At 46.7% G+C, this 18789-nt stretch overlaps 1 protein-coding gene across 2 annotated transcripts in view; it reads left to right on the forward strand.

Moving 5' to 3' along the window:
- Window positions 1-18789, forward strand: part of POLR3A (RNA polymerase III subunit A) — a 57166-nt gene that overhangs the window by 10378 nt on the left and 27999 nt on the right. For both annotated transcript variants that reach the window (XM_028729156.2, XM_028729157.2), the window contains exons 9-18: window positions 334-437; window positions 7981-8122; window positions 9505-9645; window positions 10507-10576; window positions 11191-11318; window positions 12206-12344; window positions 14898-15062; window positions 15938-16110; window positions 16793-16904; window positions 18046-18164. In XM_028729156.2, the coding sequence (XP_028584989.1) occupies window positions 334-437; window positions 7981-8122; window positions 9505-9645; window positions 10507-10576; window positions 11191-11318; window positions 12206-12344; window positions 14898-15062; window positions 15938-16110; window positions 16793-16904; window positions 18046-18164 (1293 nt within the window). The remainder of the gene's footprint in view (window positions 1-333; window positions 438-7980; window positions 8123-9504; window positions 9646-10506; window positions 10577-11190; window positions 11319-12205; window positions 12345-14897; window positions 15063-15937; window positions 16111-16792; window positions 16905-18045; window positions 18165-18789) is intronic.

Raw genomic sequence — 18789 nt, forward strand, 5'->3', positions numbered from 1 at the left:
AAGTGTCTCCTTCTGTTTTCAAAATGCCTTGAAGAGACTGCCAAGTGGAAGAAGAGAACAGAGGCATCTTGTCAGTTGTGTGATGTAAAGGGATATCCCAGGGTATTGGGGTATTATCTCTGTTACAAAGGAGTGACAGGCATTTAAAATAACAGCGAGAAAATGCTATCTTGACTCTTGATTGTTTAATATGTTGTTGTTTGTGCTGCCTAGTATATAATACAGAGAAAATCACATAACTGTGATTTACTCAGGGCAGCAAAAATTATTGGCAAAGCTCTGCACAAGAATTGTGTGAGTTTTTCACTTTTAACTCGAGAATTCCTATTACAGGTGAATAAAGCTAACATCGACTTTATGAGGAAACTTGTTCGGAATGGTCCAGAGCTTCATCCTGGTGCCAACTTCATTCAGCAGAGGCACACACAGATGAAAAGGTGCGGCCTTGTATCTGAAATATGTTATGTAGTGTAGTTTCACCCTGGGCCAACAGGGGGATACTGTATATAGTTTTCACTCAGGTCTGTAGATAGTTTTCACTCAGGTCCGCGGCAGTTATTTTAGGCGGGAACTCTGAGCTGTTGTGGTTACAATGTGACAGCCGGCTGCCTATAAATACAGGCCGGCTGAGCTGTTCACTGTCAGTTCTATTCCAGCTTACCAGAATAAAGAGCTACTTAAAGAAATTGCTGTGCCGGCTGCTATGTCAACCCACGACTTAATACTGGCGACGAAGGTGGGATAGATGGACATCAGAGCACAGCCAGATGCGGCCAGCCTCTGAACTGAGCTGAATCACTGAGCTGAATCACAGAGCGAAATCACTGAGCGAAATCACTGGGCAGAACCAGTTCAGAGCTGACTGTTCTGGCTAGAGCACTGTGTTCCATCCATCGCCCTTCACGCCGGCATCGGAATCATGGCTTCACTTGTGCCTCTACCGCCGTTTGCGCCAGCCTCTGAATCATGGGACTCCTACCTCGCTCGGTTCGACTGCTACCTCCAAGCCAATGAACTGACAGCAGTATCACAGGATCGGAAGCGGGGCCTATTCCTCAGCCTCTGTGGGCCTGAGGTGTTTGAGACGGCCCGAGCGTTGGTTGCGCCTGAAGCAGTCCAGGCATCACCATGGGACACGATCCAAGAGAAGCTCCGCAACCACTACGCACCAAAGCCGTCCAAGATTGCTGCCCGCCATGCGTTCTACCACAGGAACCAGGCAGAGGGGGAGTCAATCAACAACTACACCACCGCCCTGCGACAGGCTGCAATGCACTGTGAGTTCCGAGACTTAGACGATGCCCTGATGGATCGAATCGTCTGCGGGGTCCGGGACATCCATCTGCAACGGCGTCTCCTAGCCAAGCCAGACCTCACGCTACAGAAAGCCATTGAGGAGGCTGTGGCCTCAGAAGCTGCTGAACGCTCCGCTCAGGAGATCCGCAAGTCCAGCAGCCTGCGTCTTGCTAGGGAGCCCGTTCCGGTGCATCATGAAGAGGCCAGCAGTGAGGAGGCATCCTCCAGTGAAGACGATGATGTGCACCAGACAAAGCGGGAGCGCAGGAAGTTCCAACAGAAGTCCAAGGGCCAACCGGAATGTGCTGGCTGCGGAGGCAACCATTCCCGTGCCAAGTGTCGATTCAGAGACGCCATCTGTAGGAGGTGTTCCAGAAGGGGCCACATCGCTAAGGTCTGCCGATCGGCTCCGTCTGACAACCCCCCTTCATCGACTCGCAAGTCCAAGTCTTCACTCCAGTCTGCCAAGGAAAGTTGTTTCGCTCTCACCAACTGCCGCTGCCCGTCTGGAACCACGATTGGCCAAACCGACTCGCCTACGAGACGCAAGCTGAACGTCACGGTGCTCATTGAAGGAGCTCCATGTGACATGGAGATCGACACCGGGTCTGCCCTGTCCATCGTGTCATGGAGCACCATCAAAAGACTGGTACCCAGAGTGTCCAAAAGGCAACTCGACTCTCACCGCGTACACCTGAGAGACTACCAGGGAAACGACGTTCCCGTGGTAGGCGTTGGCCGGTTCCGGATCGCCTTCAAGGATTTTTCGGGCCTGCTCCGGTTGGTGGTGGTCGAAGGTCAGCGGCCAAGCCTCCTAGGGCTAGACTGGTTTGATGCCCTCGGCCTGGAAGTCACCGGCATCAACTGCATCTCTAACGCAGAGACTGAGGGTCTGGTCAAAGACTTTGCCGAGGTTTTTGACGGCACCTTGGGCCAATATACAGGTACGCCCATCTCCTTTAGCCTGGATCCACAAGTCGCCCCCATCAAGCTAAAGCCACGCCGGGTTCCCTTTGCTCTCAAGGCTAAGGTGGACGAACAACTGGACAAACTGATCGCCCAAGGAGTTTTGGAGCCGGTTGACCACGCAAAGTGGGAAACCCCCATCGTCACGCCTGTCAAGCCAGATGGGTCGGTGAGAATCTGCGCTGACTACAAGTGCACGATCAACAAGGCACTTCAGCAGCATGCTTATCCGGTTCCTGTTGTCCAACACCTGCTGCATTCCCTGGGTGAGGGTAAGGTCTTCGCTAAGCTGGACCTTGCCCAAGCCTATCAACAACTGCCAGTCGATGATGCCACTGCTGAAGCCCAGACGATCGTCACCCACCGGGGGGCATTCCGTTGCCGCCGGTTGCAGTTCGGGGTGAGTGTGGCTCCTGGCATCTTCCAAGGCCTTATGGAGCGTCTCCTGCAAGGGCTTCCGGGCGTGGTACCATATTTTGATGACGTCTTGGTGTCTGCAGACTCACACCAGCAGCTGTTCGAGCGCCTCCGTGCCGTGCTGACCAGGTTCCAGGAGGCCGGGCTCAAGGTAAAAAGGGAGAAGTGCCAGATCGCCGTTCCACAGGTAGAGTTCCTGGGCTATCTTATCGATGCCTCCGGTCTTCATCCAACCACATCCAAGATCCGCGCTATCCAGCAGGCCCCCACTCCAAAGAACAAAACGGAGTTGCAGGCGTTCCTGGGGCTGCTGAACTTTTATAACATGTTCCTGCCCCACAAAGCCACAGTGGCTGAGCCTCTTCACCGACTCCTTAGCACTAAGACGCCTTGGGCCTGGGGTCATCGGGAGACGGCGGCCTTCAACGCGGTCAAGGCTCTCCTTTCTTCGGACAGTGTGCTGGTACAGTACAGTGAATCCAGGCCGCTGGTCCTTGCCTGCGACGCCTCACCTTTTGGCATCGGGGCTGTCCTTAGTCACCGTTTTCCAGATGGAAGAGAAGCACCGCTCGCCTACTTTTCCAGGACACTATCTCCGACGGAACGGAATTACAGCCAGCTCGACAAGGAGGCATTGGCACTTGTGGCTGGAGTGAAGAGGTTTCATGAATACCTCTATGGCAGGACTTTTGACCTCATCACTGACCACAAGCCACTCCTGGGCCTCCTCGCCGGTGATCGTCCAACTCCACCGGTCCTCTCACCACGCATGCTGCGATGGACTGTTTTCCTGGCTGCCTACCACTACCGGCTCATCCACCGCCCGGGGAAATCGATGGGCCATGCCGACGCCCTCAGCCGTTGCCCTCTTCCAGCATTTGTGGAAGACCCGGCTCCAGCTTCATCGCTCCTTCTGATTGAGGATCTTCCGGCAGCGCCTGTGTCGGCTGCCACTGTGGCCTCCGCATCTGCCCAGGATCGCACCATCAGCCGGGTGCTCAACTGGGTGTGGAGGGGGTGGCCACAAGGGCCCTTTGCATCGGAGTTCCAGCCCTTCGCAACCAGACAACATGAACTCTCAGCTCATCGCGGCTGTCTGCTGTGGGGAGACCGCGTCGTGATTCCCCAGGGACTCCGTCAGCGCGTCCTGGAGGCTCTGCACGTTGGCCACCCGGGAATTGTCAAAATGAAGGCGTTGGCTCGGTGTTACGTCTGGTGGCCTAATATGGACGATGCCATCACTGCCTGGGTGTCCGCCTGTCAAGCGTGCCAGGAGTCGAGGCCTGCACCACCGGCAGCTAAGGGATACACGTGGGAGACGCCAAAGACACCCTGGTCGAGGGTGCACATCGATCTGGCTGGCCCCTTTCACGGCCGGACCTTTATGGTAGTGGTGGACGCCTATTCCAAATGGCTGGAGGTCGCCCTGATGCCCTCCACCACTACCGAAGCTGTCATCCGGGTGCTGCGAGGCCTGTTTGCAACGCATGGGTGTCCTGATGTCCTTGTCTCTGACAACGGACCGCAGTTCACATCAGGCACGTTTGAGCGGTATCTTTTGGGACTGGGCATCCGCCATGCCCTAACGGCACCCTTTCATCCATCCAGCAACGGGCAAGCGGAAAGAATGGTGCGCTCGACAAAAGAGGCACTGGCGCGCCTGGACCGGGGAGACTGGCATGAGCGGGTCGCCGAATACTTGTTCGCGCAACACATCACCCCTCATGCGGCCACAGGGAGGAGTCCTGCGGAACTGCTTATGGGCCGCCGCCTCAGGTCACCGCTCGACCGGCTACACCCAGACTTTGCCGTGGCTGAACCCCCAGGCTGTGCCAACGCACCACGGTCATTTGTCCCAGGAAACCAGGTCTTTGCCCGGAACTATGTGGGGGACATCCCTTGGGTGCCAGCCACAGTAGTGGGAGTCACTGGACCTCGCTCGTACCAGGTGGCACTCGAAGACGGGCGCTTGTGGCGACGGCACATAGACCAACTTAGGCGCAGGGTTGGGGACTTGGACACTACCGAGGTGCCCCCAACTGCGCTTGCGGCTCCAGAAGAGACACGTACAGATGGCGAGGCCCCACCTACACCTCCCTCGCAAACTGCCAGCGTGGAGCCGAACCAAGCCGTCTCAGAACAGACTCAGACCACTCCACTTGCGGAGGCTCCACTCACAGCAGCGGATCCAGGGGAGTTGGTTCCAACGCCACCTAGGGTCGCACCACAGCCTCAGCGAGAACTGTGTGGCCCTCCGGACTTGGCTACCAGTCCCCGGCGGTCTGGCAGAGTTTCCAAGCGCCCAACTCATTTAAAGGACTATGTTGTTGGACAGGTATCACTGTTGGTCTAAGTATGGGAAATGTAACCGATATGCTTTTGTGCCTAATTGAACCATTACGCGTAGTGCTGTATATAAGGAAACCATTACGATTGTAACTAACGCCTTATCTCGGTGGGGAGGGGTGTTATGTAGTGTAGTTTCACCCTGGGCCAACAGGGGGATACTGTATATAGTTTTCACTCAGGTCTGTAGATAGTTTTCACTCAGGTCCGCGGCAGTTATTTTAGGCGGGAACTCTGAGCTGTTGTGGTTACAATGTGACAGCCGGCTGCCTATAAATACAGGCCGGCTGAGCTGTTCACTGTCAGTTCTATTCCAGCTTACCAGAATAAAGAGCTACTTAAAGAAATTGCTGTGCCGGCTGCTATGTCAACCCACGACTTAATAAAATAGACTCATTTTACTTCAGCCATTTAATTTGAAAGTTTAGTGCTTGTTTTGAACATACTGAGAGGCTATCTTTTTCTTTCCCCTCTTTTCAGTTTCAATGATTCTTGCCTAAGATGCTAATCTTGTTTGTGTAAACATTCAAAATTTGTTCCTTATACAATTCACTAAGTACTTGCCTTGAAAAGCAGTGGCACATCTGGTGGGCAAAACTTAATTTTGATCCATTTGCTGTGTGCGTGTGACCTTCCAAAATAGGTCTTCTGCAAAAGTGTTTTGAGGGTAAGCTAAGTGCCCTTAGCTTGGGACGCGGGTGGCGCTGTGGGTAAAACCTCAGTGCCTAGGACTTGCTGATCGCATGGTCGGCGGTTCGAATCCCCGCGGCGGGGTGCGCTCCCGTCATTCGGTCCCAACGCCTGCCAACCTAGCAGTTCGAAAGCACCCCAGGGTGCAAGTAGATAAATACGGACCGCTTACTAGTGGGAAGGTAAACAGTGTTTCCGTGTGCTGCGCTGGCTCGCCAGATGCAGCTTGTCACACTGGCCACGTGACCCGGAAGTGTCTGCGGACAGCGCTGGCTCCTGGCCTTTAGAGTGAGATGAGCGCACAACCCTAGAGTCTGTCAAGACTGGCCCGTCCGGGCAGGGGTACCTTTACCTTTTTAAGTGCCCTGCTCTTCTCCCATGAACTGCTGATAATCATAATTACCGTATTTTTCGCTCTATAAGACGCACATGACCATAACACGCACATCGTTTTTAGAGGAGGAAAACAAGGAAAAAAATTCTGAATGAAACAGTGGATGTATCATTTTTGTGCTTCATGCTGTGGCCACAGACATGTGATCTGATGGTGAATTTGGGGTAGCTCAATGCAAAGATCCTGAGGATCCATGTGGATCCATGCTTTTTAACCACATTTTTGCACCATTGCAGCCCCAGGCAACAGTGGGTGTGTGATTTTGGGGGGGCAGGCTGCTATGTGATCTGATGGTGAATTTGGGGTGGCCCAATGCAAAGATCCTGAGGATCCATGTGGATCCATGCTTTTTAACCACGTTTTTGCACCATTGCAGCCCCAGGCAACAGTGGGTGTGTGATTTTGGGGGGGCAGGCTGCTATGTGATCTGATGGTGAATTTGGGGTGGCCCAATGCAAAGATCCTGAGGATCCATGTGGATCCATGCTTTTTAACCACGTTTTTGCACCATTGCAGCCCCAGGCAACAGTGGGTGTGTGATTTTTGGGGGGCAGGCTGCTATGTGATCTGATGGTGAATTTGGGGTGGCCCAATGCAAAGATCCTGAGGATCCATGTGGATCCATGCTTTTTAACCACATTTTTGCACCATTGCAGCCCCAGGCAACAGTGGGTGTGTGATTTTAGGGGGGCAGGCTGCTATGTGATCTGATGGTGAATTTGGGGTGGCCCAATGCAAAGATCCTGAGGATCCATGTGGATCCATGCTTTGTAACTACATTTTAAGTGGGGAGTGAAGGAAAAACACAGAAGGGACAAGAGAGCGGTGTGCAGAGAAGCAGCTGGCTAAGAAAGCAGGAGAGGGATTTAACGGGAGGGAGGAAAGAAAGGCAAAAGTTTCCACAAACCGAAGCCAGCTTTCTCTCTCCTCCTGCATGTTTTCTGGCTGCCTGCGAGGAGCACGGAGAGGAATTAGAAGGAAAGACCTCTGCTTTCCCCTCTGCTTGCCTGGAGGGGAGGGGATTTGCCTGCTCTTTGTTCCGTTTGAGCAAACACAGCAACGAAACAGAGGAGGGTGGGCAGTAAGACCCTGAGGCAGAATGCAGGAAAGCAACCACTTCCTCTTTTCAGGTTTCCCTCTCCGACACAACGCGCTTTGATTTTTGCTGATTTTTGTTCCTGCGCTCCCCTAATCGGCTCCAGGGACCCCCCACATTCGCTCCATAACACGCACAGACATTTCCCCTTCCTTTTTAGGAGAAAAAATCTGCGTGTAATAGAGAGAAAAATACGGTACTAGGACTAGGGTCTGCAGCCTTTCATTGGGTAGGTGAAGTGATTAAAAACACTGAACTAAAAAGGCACAAAGGAACACACCCCAAGTTAAGTGAGCAACATAGGTTCAAAAGTCAAGAGTTGTATAATGTGAGTCCTTATAAAACTGCAGCTAGCAAGTACTGTTTTAAGAGATATTCCTTCTCACACAAGAGGGAATGCCCTTTCTGAGAGTGCACATGTATGGGTTTCAGTAGGCAGCATCTAAAAATGGATGCTTTCCCCCCTTCCAAAATCTATATTCATACATGTGTCTTAAGCGTTCTTTAATGATGATAACTTTTGTAAATTGTTGGTGCTTTCTGCGTCCATTTGCACAAGTAGATTCTCACCCTCCCTCTAACTTTAAAAAGTTACCTTCACTGTTGTAAAATGGTACGGAAAAGCTTTCAGCTGTGATTTCCTTTCTTATCACTGAGGAAGCTCAGCAGTCCTGTGGAAGAGCAGCTGTATAACTGGAAAACAATCATTTCCTCTAAGACTGATTATTTCTATGATAGATTTCCTTTCTTTCTCTCTCCCCCTCCCTCCCCCCAGGTTTTTGAAATACGGAAACCGTGAGAAGATGGCTCAGGAACTGAAGTATGGGGACATTGTGGAGAGACACCTCATAGATGGTGATATAGTCCTTTTCAATCGACAGCCCTCTTTGCACAAGCTCAGCATCATGGCTCATATAGTAAGCATAGCAACTTACTGCTGTGGTTCCCTGGGGCGTATTTATTTTTATTACCGTTCATCATCATAATTGGTCACCTAACACATACATTCATTAGTTCTTAAGGCTTTCGTGCAAGAAAAGGAGCACGATCACTGATTTCTGCCTGCAAGGCTTCGGGCGTGATCTGTGTGATTTTTACATGATCCAAATAGTACATGTGGCCTGCTACCTTCTCCAAGTTGAGTAGCTATTCCACAGCTTCTGTGTGGTATGGCTACCATTGCCCCAGATCCAAGCTAAGTAGAACATTATTCAAGTCAGATATGGCAATGATCACGACTTGGCTGCTATTGAGAGATTCAGAGGGCAACAACATAAGAACAGGCCTTTTCTGTGGTGGCTCCCCATCTGGAATGCTCTCCCCAGAAAGGCTCACCTAGCACCATCATTACATGTCTTTAGGCTCCAGGTGAAAACACTCTTATTACCCAAGCCTTTGGCCATTAAATAACCTATGGCCTGTTAGATTGGGGGTGCTGTTAAGATTATTTTATTATTATGTTGTGTATTATGTTCTTAATATTGCACACTGCCTTGGGATTTTGACTAAATAAATAGGATCTCCTCCATTTCGCAGGAGAAGAGTTGTCATTCACAGAGGAGTTCCTTCTGTGATCACACCTCTCTTTCTGGACTTTGTTAGCCAGTTAAATCTAAAATTCAGGTTTCCTGATATGTGCCCGAGCAAAGCTGGCTCTGTGTATGCAGCAAAGTGGGATAGTAAAATCACCTTTGGATTGCAGAGGAGCAGAGAGTACACTTTTAATGCTTCTCTGGTTCAGACACCCAAACCTGTCTGCATGTATAAAACTAGCGTATTGGTAGGAGTGGGGGGTGTCTCTAGGTCAGTCTGTTTTACTTTTCTACTTGCAAGGAGCCCTTTGCATAGCGGGAGCATTCAAATATGTAATTCCCCACTTGCAGTCTGATGTGGTACAGTATATTCTACCACCTCATTATGCTGCATGTGTACACCCACCATATACTTTAAATTATTAAGATAATGCATATAGTGGTTGTTTGCTAGACTTTCCCTATAACTGATACATGGAAGGGTGTGAGCCCAGATCTGTGCTGTCGGTACAAGCCCAGATATCCTAATGCCATCATGTTTTCTCCTGTCTAAGAGTTGGGTAAAGTTATGGCTCACAATGCCTACATGAAATAAACTTGTCATTTGATGCAGTGAGTCCTCTCTCTTTTTATGTAAAACTGAAATTATGCAAAAGCACAAATTTTCCAAGCATATTCCAAATACTGTTGATACGTTCTGAATTCCTTGTATGTTTTACACAGATTTTTTTTCTTCTGGATTTTTTCTTCTGATAATTTTTTTTCAGGCCAGAGTAAAACCGCACCGGACTTTCAGATTTAATGAATGTGTCTGTACACCATACAATGCTGACTTTGATGGTGATGAGATGAATCTTCATCTTCCTCAAACCGAAGAAGCCAAAGCAGAAGCCCTTGTTCTGATGGGGGTAAGCAAACTACTATTATGTACTACTGCCTGTTGAGATGGGGCAGGTTCACTGCCCGCTGCCTGATTTCTTTTACTGGTTGAAACCTTTTAAGAAGTGCACAAAGTGTGCATTTTGCTAACTGCTTTCCTTCATGCTTCCACTTGGTGAGGAAGGGGAAAGAGTCGGAGATAAGTACAGAGGAAAGTTACCGTATTTTTTGCACCATAACACTCACTTTTTTCCTCCTAGAAAGTAAGGGGAAATGTCTGTGCATGTTATGGAGCAAATGCCTGCGGGTGGCGGGGGAGATCTGCTGCAGTCGTGAGCAGAGGATCCATGGTTCCCCTTCCTTCCCTCCTCCGTGGTTACAAAGCATGGATCCACATGGATCCTCAGGATTTTTGCATTGGGCTACTCCAAACTCACTGTCAGATCACATGCCTGTGGCCACAGCATGAACCACAAAAATCATATATCCACTATTTTGTTTAGAATATTTTTTTTCTTGTTTTCCTCCTCTAAAAACTATGTGCGTGTTATGGTCTGGTGCGTGTTATAGAGCGAAAAAATACGGTACTTAAAAAAGGGCAGAGAAACTGCTGAGGGACAGATTTAGCCTGTGGGCCACAGTTTGGCTCCATGCCTTTTGTAGAAGAATCTCGTCAGGATGGAATCATGTCTACACTGACTAGGCAGTAAAGCCCTATCAAACCGTAAGCAGATTTAATGCATTAAGAAAATGCACTGGAATCTAACATGTGTTTATATATGTCGCAGGGAGGAGTAGAAAGATCTTGTAGTAGTATGATCATGTACATAATAAGAGTTTTTGAAATATTGTGCCATGTTTCCCTAGTTAATATATCTTCCTTCATCTAGACTAAAGCAAACTTGGTAACACCAAGAAATGGAGAGCCCCTTATTGCTGCAATTCAGGATTTCCTTACAGGTCTGTATTTGAAGTCAAATATGTGTTTACCTGTGTTATGAGACACTCATTTGTTTTCAAGACCTCTTAGATCTTCCTTGCTCATGCATGATAGAATAATACCTCCTTGCAAAAAAAAGAATTATTAATATGGCGTCATTGATATAGTGGTGCCTCTTCTGAAGAGCAATTTTCCTGCTGGGCATGACACAGAGATGCATGGGTGTAGAGGTGACCAGCGTTCTGCAAAGGAGGGTTCTGTATGGACTGCAGGATTGCATCAGTATTGGAACTTCTTCACTGAAGACCTGGGCCTAAGTGTGGCCACTGCTGAGATATTCTTAATCTTTGCCTTGTTGTCTCTAGGATGTGTACAAGGAGAGCCATGTGGTAAAATATTTGCCTTCATTGTTCTCTTTTTAAACACCTTTCGGCCTTTCTAGCGTCCAGAATGCAACCTGCATGAAATTTGTTCAATTATATTAATGCAGATAATTAAGATGCTTTTTTTCTTTCACGCCACTGCAGTTCCATGTGATCCGCTTACGTTTAAATGTATTGCCAGTATAGTGTATGTTACTCAATGCTCTTTCTAGCTTATCCTCTTATACGGAAATGTTTGTGTTGTGTTTTAGGGGCTTACCTCCTCACCCTCAAGGACACTTTCTTCGATCGAGCTAAAGCTTGTCAGATTATCGCTTCTATTCTGGTTGGCAAGGATGAGAAAATAAAAGTTCGCCTCCCACCGCCAGCAATTCTCAAGGTATGGAACGCCTTGGAGAAAGAGTGCACACTTGAGTTTAGTCAGTAATAAATTGGCGAGGTTCTTTTGCCTGGACGTGGAGCGGGTCTCCCTGGTGTTGTTGTGCAGTGTATCAAAAGGCAAGCTCTGAGGAAGGGCAAGAGGCCCTTCTGGAGGGTGGCAAAGTCTCAAACTGGACAATAGCTGAACACATCTGTCTCCCCTGTGACACTAAATGTGTTACACTGCAGTTAATACACCATGTTGGGCTTCAAAAATGAATGTTCCCATCGCTGTTGCAGATAAAAATTTCCGCTGACTTCAGCTGAGCAGACGCTGCTTCAGTTATCGATGTAACTCTTACTGGCGAAAGGATAACCATAAGGTTTCCCCCATTAAATGGACCATCTCTGCAGTGCTTGGTTGCAAATTCCGATTACAAAGAGACGGGTCTTCTTCCATTTGGTGGAAGGGAGCAGACATATTTGTGTGGCTGTATCTTTTGACCTCTGCCTCATGGATTGAACAAAGGGCAGGTTTTAATCTGTGATTAAAGCTTCAGTTGATTGGTTTAATCCATTTAATTGGTAGAGATTGAAACCGTGGCACCATCCCATTGCTTAGAATCACAGAATTGAAGAACTGGAAAGGGACCACAAACATCATCTATCCCAACCTGCTGCAGGGCAGGAATCTTTTGCCCAACGTGGGGTTCGAACCCACGACCCTGCGATTAAGAGTCTCGTCCTCTACAAGCTGAGCTATATGTTGCTCCTTGAGGTAATATAGTTGAAAAGAAGTGGAAGAGTGGTTTGGAGTCCTAAAGTATAATGTTTTTGCATGTTCTAGTTCTATAACTTTAGTGGAAACTCTTCTGCTTGTCTTCATAATCCTTTCTCTTCTTCCAGCCTGTAACCCTGTGGACAGGAAAGCAGGTCTTCGGTATCATTCTGAAGCCTAGTGACAGTTGTCCTGTCAAAGCCAACCTTCGAACCAAGGGCAAGCAGTATTGTGGCAAGGGAGAAGACTTGTGCAGCAACGATTCCTGTAAGTGGAGGTAGTGAGTAAGCCTGAGACTAGGAAACTGTAGCTTCTGGCATACTTACTGGCCGCTGGGTTTATTGGAGATTTGTGCTTTCTTCTTCTTCTTCAAATTTTATTTATAATAATAATAATAATAATAAATTTTTATTTATACCCCACCCTCCCCAGCCAAGACCAGGCTCAGGGCGTCAAACAACCAATAACAAAAACAAGTTGATTAAAATACAATTTAAAAAGATTAAAATACAACATTAAAACATTAGGATGCAGCCTCTTCACAGGAGGAGAAAGGAAAAAGAAAGAGGGGGAGGGAATCAAACTGATTCTAAGCCAAAGGCCAGATGGAACAACTTGTCTTACAGGCCCTGCGGAAAGAAATCAGATCCCGCAGGGCCCTGGTCTCATGAGACACAGCGTTCCACCAGGCCGGAGCCAGTGTTGAGAAGACCCTGGCTCTGGTTGAGGCTCATCTAACTTCCTTAGGGCGCGGGACCTCTAGGGTGTTGCTATTTATGGACCTTAAGGTCCTCCGTGGGGCATACCAGTAGAGGCGGTCCTGTAGGTACGAGGTTCCTAGGCCGTGAAGGGCTTTAAAGGTCAAAAGCAGCACCTTAAAGTATTGGAAGATGCAAGACTTACCCACTCTGGAAGAATGGCAGACGAAGTTGATTGACTGTATGGGCTTGGCAGAAATGACTGGCAGAATTCGCGACCAGGGAGAAGAGTCGGCAGAAGAAGATTGGAAGAAATTTAAGGACTATTTACAGAAATATTGCAATATTAATGAAGCTTGAATGATGTTGGATTGAAATTAAGTGGTTTCTAGCTGTAATGGTAAAAGAATATGGGGGAAAATGGTTTTTTTTATAAGTAAAGTTTAAGATATACTAATTTAATATGTTGAATAGAAAATAAGGTGTTAGTTAGCTGTAATGCTAGGAGACAAGGATTTGCTGGACAAATAATTTGGACTAGAAAACAAGAAGGGGAGGTACGAGGAAGTCAGGGAAATATGTTATTGAAAATAAGTTGTGAAATGTATGTGTTTTTAATATTTTTTCTTTTTACGTTTTTCTTTTTGTTTGTATAAAATGGAAAACTTCAATAAATATCTTATATATATATAAAAAAGCAGCACCTTAAATCTGACCCTTTACTCCACCGGGAGCCAATGCAGCTGGAAAAGCACTGGGTGAATATGCTCCCATGGCAGAGACCCTGTGAGGAGCCTCGCTGCTGCATTCTGCACCCGCTGGAGTTTCTGGGACATCTTCAAGGGCAGCCCCGCGTAGAGCAAATTACAGTAGTCAAGCTGGGAGGTGACCAAAAATACTTTTCAGATTTATACATTTCACTGATTTTACTATCATTTTGACATTTCAAAACTTGACTTCCTTCTCCCTGTTTCTGCGATTCCTTAAATTTATTTAATACCTCCTGCATACCCAAATTAACTTAACTTGCTCATTTATTCATCTTCTTTAAATATATACTGTTATGAAACTGTTTGGCAAGTGCAGTGCAGATTGTTTCTTTCATAGGAGCTGAACGTCGGGCAAAACTTGAGCAATCTGACTTTGTGGGGAGGGTTATTTTAATTTCTGAAACTAACTTAACCTCAAACCATTGTTCTAGTTGAAATCAAACTGTTAAACAGTCCCTAGATTATTTTTGGAATGAGAACAGTGTTTACGAGGTTAACTCGATTTGGGCAAATGCTTGCAGCATGTTCTACAAGGAGAGGTTTACTTGGTTGGCCTTTTGTTGTAGATAATACTGCTTAGACTCGCTTTGAAAGTCTTCTTGCTGCCCAAAAGCAGATGTTCCCAAGGAAGGTGTGGACGCCCACAGCTCAATATTGTTTGTGGCTGAAGCAGAAAGTCCTTTGAAGGATGCTGTAGACCCCAGGCGAAAATGCACATCCATCTTATAGGTGCATGTTGAATGAAGAGACAGTCCTGCTTGTCTTGTCTATTAAATTAGCAAAGCCAGCTTTAGCTTTGCAGTCCTTGACATGTCAGAGTAAGAAAAGGAATCCCCTTTTTTTAGAATTATAGCTCACATACAGAAAGCCAGACTCTTGTTTGACTGTGCTCAGTTATGTCCCTGTCCTTGTTTCAGTCTCTGTATTTATTCTTGTAACTAGTTTTAATTGTAAGAGGTCCCATGACCTTAGTGGTTGAGAATTTGTGTTTGTTTATATGCCCTGGTGGCCTTCAACTGTTACAAAATACGAAATGACTGAAATATGCTTGGATTCTACCACCCACCCTCCCCGTCTTACAACTTGAATTCTCAGCGTTTCTGCATCTACCATATAGGTTTCTGGGTGTGTTAAAGCACTGCTTTTCCCATTTGCAAACCAGGAACCACAACCGGGTAATGCCCTAATGTACACTAGGTTGCATAAGTAGCCCTGCCACCATTATTTTGAGAAGAGTTTCTTTAAGAGAAGGGATGAAATGTTGCCATTTTGGGGCTAAAAGTGGTCGTGAGTCTGAAAAAGCTGAAAATGGGAAGCTTAGGTTGACAAGATTCTGACTTTTTTTTTTGCAGACGTTGCAATCCACAATAGTGAGTTGATGGCTGGCAGCATGGACAAAGGAACTTTAGGGTCTGGATCCAAGAATAATATCTTCTACATTTTGCTGAGAGATTGGGGACAAGTGGAGGCAGCTGATGCGATGTCACGGCTAGCCAGACTTGCTCCTGTCTACCTCTGTAAGTACCTTGAAAAGTGGCTTTCTGGTAATTTTATTCATTTTTTATTGCACTATGTTTCTATCCCGCACTCCTTCCAAAGAGCTCAGGGCAATGTGATGCACAGTTCTTCCCCACCCCTGTTTATCTATCCTCACAACAACCCAGAGAGGAAGATTAGCTGAGAAATATTGACTGAGCTATCCTCTGAGTTTTATGCCTGAATGAGGAATTGAACCCAGATCTTCCTAATTTTGACACTGTAACCGGTATAACCACAATAGTTCTAATAAGAGCCACCACAGCTGACTTTTCCTAGTCAAAACTGGAGTCAATACTAAGGTCTGGAATTTGTGTCTCCCTCTTCACTGAATTCACTGGGACCATGGCATGGTAGAGCTTATTGTTGGATAACTTTTTTTTTTTAAGAGTCATTAAACTGCACAGGCATTGTACAAGGAAGGCAGTTGTTGTTCGTCCCTATTGATGCCACAGGTGCATTCCAATAGATGCCACTTGTTTAGGGAAGAATTGTGACACACACCCCAGTGACAAGATAATCAAATTTGAGTGCAGGAAAAGTACTGGCCTTGCAACAACAAAAATTGTCTGGGTCCTGTGCAATGAATAAAGAAGCCACAACCATGCCTATCAATTGATTCTCTGGAAAGGCCCAAAGAGAACACACAATGTCAAAATGTACCACAAGCCAGCAAGACCATTTACTAAAAATGCTACACTTTTAAAGCTATTTCTGCTAGTTTTAGGAAAGTCTAAATATATCCTGCACTGATAAGAAGTTAAACCCTGAGTACAAAAGTAACCTCGGATAAAATTCTCCGTGTGGCACTCAGTGAGCTGATGTGTACGTTTGGCTGTTGTTTCCAAACACTTAGCTAATCGAGGATTTTCAATTGGAATTGGCGATGTGACTCCAGGACAGGGGCTGCTGAAGGCAAAGTATGAACTTCTAAATGCTGGGTACAAGAAATGTGATGAATATATTGACGCTTTGAAGACTGGCAAACTGCAGCAGCAACCTGGCTGTACAGCAGAAGAGACATTAGAGGTGAGTTGTATACCATCTGATAGAGAATAACTCGTTCTTAGTAATGAATCAGAAGTCATGTTGTGTGCTGTTTGCTTATTTACCCTCTCAAGGGTGAAACATAACTATTGAGATTCTGATTCAGCAAATTGATTTGCTGTGATTTGGCCAAACAGTCCCAAAATGTGAAGACGGGCCACATTTCAAGTCACCAAATCACAGTAAATCAGTGTGCTGAATCAGAATCTTAATCTTCTCAAGGTTGTCCCCAGGGAAAGATTGGGGACTTCAGGTTTCTGCACCCTCCTTTTCCCTGATTGCCACTTATTCTTCTCGCTTCACCATAGGTGAACCCTCCTATCTCCTGATGGTTGAATATAGGGTTCCCCCTACTTAGGGAACAGGCACCTCCCAACAGCAGTAAGTGCAGGAAAAAGAAAGAGGCAGTTTCTGGCCTCCCTGAATTCTGGTTCTTCTGAAGCACCAAAGGGGCCAGGCTAGGACAAACCCCCACAGAAAGCCAGCATGTTCGTCAGTTTGACAAAATTCTTGGTCGTGCCTCTGTTGTTGCAATGATCAGCCTACAGACCTTTCCTTTGGGACACTCTGCTTTTTCTTGGTCATTAGAATTTGCTAAGCTGCAGCAATCTCTTTAGGTGAATTCTTGAAATGGTCAGCTTATTAACTGTAAGTCTCCTCCCAGGCGCTGATTCTGAAAGAGCTGTCTGTGATCAGAGACCATGCTGGCAGTGCCTGCCTTCGAGAACTAGACAAGAGTAACAGCCCCCTCGTCATGGCTCTTTGTGGTTCCAAAGGTAAGCTCATGAGGACTTTAGAAAACAAATGGCTGCTGCCCACTCGTTCTTCTTTTTCTGTTGCCAATAAATAAAGAAGGCGGCAAAAGGTTATGGTTGCGGTTCAGACAACACTTGGATCTAGAACAGGAAGCACAGGTTTAGATGTAATTCCAAGTCCATGCAGATGGTCTTTGAACCTGAGACAGCCCATATGACCAGCATCTATTTGAATCTGAGTTGCATTGCCTGTTGGTGCACAGTTAGCCACCAAAGATCAGTGGCGTGGGCAAAGATCGTACTGGCATGCCAATGTTATGCATTGTGGAGGCTGGCTTAAATGGCATGCTAGCAGCATGAAACACTGCACAGGTAAGTTTTGCTTCTGGTTTTTACATGGCAGCACCACATTTTAAATTGGAAACTTTCCCACGTCATTTCTGTACCTCCTACATAGCACAGTTGCTTAAAGACCAAGCAGCTGCATCTTAATTTTGCGTTCAGTTGTTTGCTCTCTACCCAACTCTAGATAGATTGTTCTTAATTCATTGGGCTGATATCTATGAGTGGGAATTTTGTCTGCCTTTTTTTGGCCCGTGCCACATTGCAAACTGGTTCTCCAGCTCTGGTTGAACTGGCATGTCAAGTGCCAGCCCTTCCTATGAGGGTGCAATCAAACCAAATACTCCCTGTTGGCATTCTGATAGGATAAGAATTCCATTTTGGGCACTTCATGTTTTGTTTTTTTTTTAAAGGTTATGAATACTAAAGCTTTTTGCACAGATCTATGTTAAATGCAAGCCCAACGTGATTCATAAATAATGGGGCACTTTTACAGTGGGTTGTATCCAGTGCTGCCACTTCAGTTGTGCCACAGAAATTTTGCGCTCTCTCCTGCACACCCTCATAATCTGCTCCAGATTTTGAAAATGTGCACGCACATTCTCTTATCTCTTTTATTTCTTTTACCAGTTTTTGGTTTAGATTAGTTTGTCTTTTTTGTTCTAATGTGAAAAGTTTTAATAAAACTTTATTTTTTAAAAAAGCAAATTTGCACATACAAGTAAAGTAGAGTGGGGTAGACCTCCATCACACAGTATGATGCTTTGGAACATGAGGCAAGATGTGACCTACCTCTTTCTTTGTGGCGTTGTCTTTTTAGGCTCCTTCATTAACATCTCCCAGATGATTGCTTGCGTAGGACAGCAGGCTATCAGTGGCTCACGCGTGCCTGACGGCTTTGAGAACCGATCCTTGCCTCATTTTAAGAAGCATTCCAAGGTGAATAGCATTGCGGGACCTAAACAACCTTATGAAATGGGGAGGTGTGGGTTTGAATACTAAATGAAGATGGGATTTCTGGTGCGATGTAATGTCTGAGCGGTTCAAATCTTGACTGCTGCGAACTCACAGGCTAGTTGGCCTTGAGAAAACCTCCCTCTCTGCTCCTCCTTCCCTCCTCCTTGCGCTTTCAGGATAATACAAATGACCTACCCCATAGGGTTGCTACAAGGACCAAGACATGATAATGTGAAATAATTTGCTCTTAATTCAATTGAACAAGCTGAATCGTTTGCTTTAGACCACTGGAGTTTAACTCCATAAGGATGTAACGGTTCCAGTGGGCAACTTGCCCAGATCTTGGTCTCTTATCCCTCTCGCTCCTCTTGCTTCTCCCCAGCCGCAAGTTGGCAGGCATCAAATTTAGAGCATTCTCCTCCTCTGTGTTGTCCATTTTAGCTAGTTCTCTTTCCCACTCCCCGGGAAGCAGAGAGGCCTGTGGCTTCTTGTACTGGAATTGGAATCCTCTAGAGCCAACCAGGAATTGGCGAACTGCCAGTTATTCTGGACTCCATCTCCCATCATCCTTCACCCTTGGCCATGCTGGCTTGGACCGATGAGAGCT

The sequence above is a fragment of the Podarcis muralis genome, chromosome 6 (genome assembly GCF_964188315.1).
Source record: "Podarcis muralis chromosome 6, rPodMur119.hap1.1, whole genome shotgun sequence".
Classification (NCBI taxonomy): Eukaryota; Metazoa; Chordata; class Lepidosauria; order Squamata; family Lacertidae; genus Podarcis; species Podarcis muralis.